The sequence below is a fragment of the Nicotiana tomentosiformis genome, chromosome 10 (genome assembly GCF_000390325.3).
Source record: "Nicotiana tomentosiformis chromosome 10, ASM39032v3, whole genome shotgun sequence".
In the NCBI taxonomy this organism is placed as follows: Eukaryota; Viridiplantae; Streptophyta; class Magnoliopsida; order Solanales; family Solanaceae; genus Nicotiana; species Nicotiana tomentosiformis.
In genome coordinates, this window is record NC_090821.1 from 34,685,169 (window position 1) to 34,688,345 (window position 3,177).

Here is a 3,177-nt window from a genome sequence, read left to right on the forward strand (position 1 = left end):
TTTATTATTTTTTGTACTATATGTGTTTGCATTTTAATTCCATTTTTATCTATTTGAATTCCTAAGAATTCCACCTGAAACCATTTTGGGGGGTTTGTGGGTCGGATTTAGCTCCGATTAGCTTTTGTTCATAAATCTTCATAAGTCTGAATATTCTTCTACCAAATCGTATGTATTTTGTGGGTCTTCTACTTCTTTTTCGTATTTAAGTATTTTTTCCCAAATATCTATTTTTATGTCAGTAGGTTTTAATTCTTTGATAAAATATAGGACTAGTATTTTATATTTTTCTAGCATTCTTTTTGTCATGTAAGTAGTTATTCTGTATTTTTCTATCATTCTTTAAAAGTGGTTCAGATTATATTTTTGTTTAGTCTTTAGTGGATTTGTTGTATTTATGACTATTTTTATATTGTAAATATTTTATTGTAATATTCTGTTTGTAACGGTTTTATTTTTAATATTTCCGTTATGTCTTGTTGTATATTTATCAGAAGGTCTATATCCTTTGTTATTAAGTAAGTATTGATTGTTAATTTTAGTTGTTGTTCTAAAGCTTCTATTTTTTCCGTAATTTCTATCCAGTATGGTAAATATTCTTGATTTATCATGCTTAATCATAATATTCTCTTATTATAGATTCTAATTTTGATATTTCTATTTTACAATTTGTTATATATTCTACATATTCTATTTCTCCTGTTTCTATATATTCGTTTATATTAATTTTTTGGAGTTGGAAGAATGTTATTAATTTGTTTATATTTAGTTTTTCTAGTTTATCCTTATTATGTAGTTCTTTTAATTGTTTTATATTATCTCTTATATGTTCTAAAAAGATTAGATCTTTAGATTCTTGATATAATTGCATATTTTGATGTAATCTATGTTCTTGTAATTCTATTATTTTTTGGGTTTCTGTTAGGTTCATCTAGTCTGAATATATATCCTCTGTAAGTATATCAAATTCAGATAGGCTTATTGTATTCTCTTCTTCTAAGTCAGATAATTCTGCTAAATCATACCATTGTTGGGTCATTAGTTCTAGTATTTCGTTCATAAGTAATTTGTCAAATATTATATTTTTGATATCATTATTTAGTGATCTAAGTATGTGTAAAATGGTTATTTTATATTCATCAGTGTTATCTAAGATGTAAGGATGATCCATTTTTGTTTGATGTTTTGGCTAAAAATATTCCTTTAATCTCTTCGTTTATCATGTTTATCGTCATCCTATAACAAGTTATTAAGAACAATTCTTTTAGTCACTACCATGATTTTTTGCTTCAATCGTTTTACCCTAACAGCGCCTCAACTCTGGTTACTTCCCTACCACGGCCTTCTGCCTTACTGGTTTCACCCTTAGGATGGCATAGTCTGGGCTTAAACTACTCTCAGCATAATTATTCATGGCAAACTTACTAAAATTATTCTAAATAACAGTTATAACATGATAACAATTATGATAATCTAGAGATTTCAGGAATATATGTATTTAGCTATACATATTTTAAAAAAAACTTACTTGATACTGTATATCGGGGATTTCTTCTTTCATAGGTTTGGATTGCTCCATAGATTAAAGATGTTAATTTATTTCACTGAATAGATTTTTACAAGAGAGGTTACAAGAGAGTTTTTTCAGAAGGATGTGAAAGGGGTAAGGTAAGGTGTGTCCCTCTAAGCCTTAAGGGCTGTCTATTTATAACGGAAACTAATCCAAACATCGTCCTCCTAACTTTACACTTGGACGGTCTAAAATTAAAGTAAAAGACGCGTTCCCAACAGTTTTTCCACTGACAGTGGTAGTGATAAAGTGGGACTCACAACAACAACTTAAAAACTAAAAGACGGAAAATAATTTACATAAAGTCAAAAGTTGCTTTAATAATTACATAGCTTTTTTCTTTATGTCATTTTCTGCTTCTTCTTGGGTCCTGCCGATCCTGCTAGCTGTCCTTTTGTTTTTGTCTTGTAGCTTTTGTTGTAAGATTCCTTTGTCTCTTTCTTGATATTTTGTTGCGTATCTTTTTAGTTTTCTTCTTCTTCAAATTTGATTTCTGGAACTATGTTTTTCTCTCCTTGACATTTCGAACATATGTGCTCTGAGTAGATTGGACTAATTTGTTTGCAGTATCTTGTCATTAAGTTTTGAGAAATAAATTCTCCTCTAATAGCTCTTGTAATGGGTGCTTCTTCTGGTTGGATTAATGTTTTAATCCATCTCCGTATCTCTTCCATGTCGTTTTCCCTTAGGTTTTTTGAATGGGTGTAGATCATCGTGTGTTCTCGGGATTGGTATCCCCAAATAGGTTTTTCTTCTACATAATTGTTGACTAGTTCACTTAGAATGGTTGATAGTCCTATAATTCTTTTGTTTGAGTAGAATGCTGGTATATCAGGTTTGGGTATTTCTGGTTGTATTTGTACATTTTCTGGGATAATCATTTCTCTAGTTAGTCCTAATTTAATAACTTGGATTATTGGTTTTATCTCGTTATAGAGTATCTCTGCTGGTGCTACATAAAATTTTATATAAAATAGGTCTCCTTTGGTGATTCTCTTGTAGGTAGTAAAGGCACTATATAGCTCTGGTATTGTAGCTATTTCTTGTCCGGTTTGTGTGTACACTGTACTTAATAGTCCGTAATTGTAACATGTTTTAACTAAATTTGCATTCGTCCCTGGTTGGGCAATCAGTCGGTTGTATCCTTGTAATGGTTGTGTTATATAGTCTGTTTTTGGGTTTTGGATTGTTTTTGATCTCGGATTTAGGTTTAAAAAGGTTTGAATCTTGTGGATATTTTGTATATAGCTGTTGGTAATATAATCGTAGGTTTGTTTTTCCTGGTTTAAGCTTTCTCTATAGCTAGTTGTTTGTGGTGATGGTGTCAAAGGATTTTGGGATTTTGGGGTATATGGCTTGTTGAACATGGCGTTCATATTTGTATTTGTATGTTTTCCTTTTCTTATTGCTGATGTTGATGTACCTGCAGCTGTATGTAAAATAGTGTTAGTTTGTAGGTTTTGGGTTTTTAGGTGTTTCCCAACGTCACCTCCTAGGTCCGCATGTTTTGAGCCATGCTGCTGGCTTAGTTCCGCATGTTTTGAGCCATGCTGCTGGCTTAGGTTTTTTGCTTCTATAATCTGCAACCTCTTTTCTACTTCCGTCAT

General features: G+C 31.0%; 1 protein-coding gene across 1 annotated transcript; it reads right to left on the reverse strand.

Moving 5' to 3' along the window:
• Positions 1-1,533: 1,533 nt before the first annotated feature.
• LOC138899988 (uncharacterized) lies at positions 1,534-3,177 on the reverse strand. Its single transcript, XM_070186689.1, has one exon. It carries the CDS (start codon positions 3,175-3,177, stop codon positions 2,035-2,037), a length of 1,143 nt encoding a protein of 380 aa, XP_070042790.1. The 3' UTR covers positions 1,534-2,034.

Bases quoted from the DNA above. Each gene is read 5' to 3' on its own strand.
- LOC138899988 (XM_070186689.1), bottom strand. From the start codon at position 3,177: ATGACGGAAGTAGAAAAGAGGTTGCAGATTATAGAAGCAAAAAACCTA.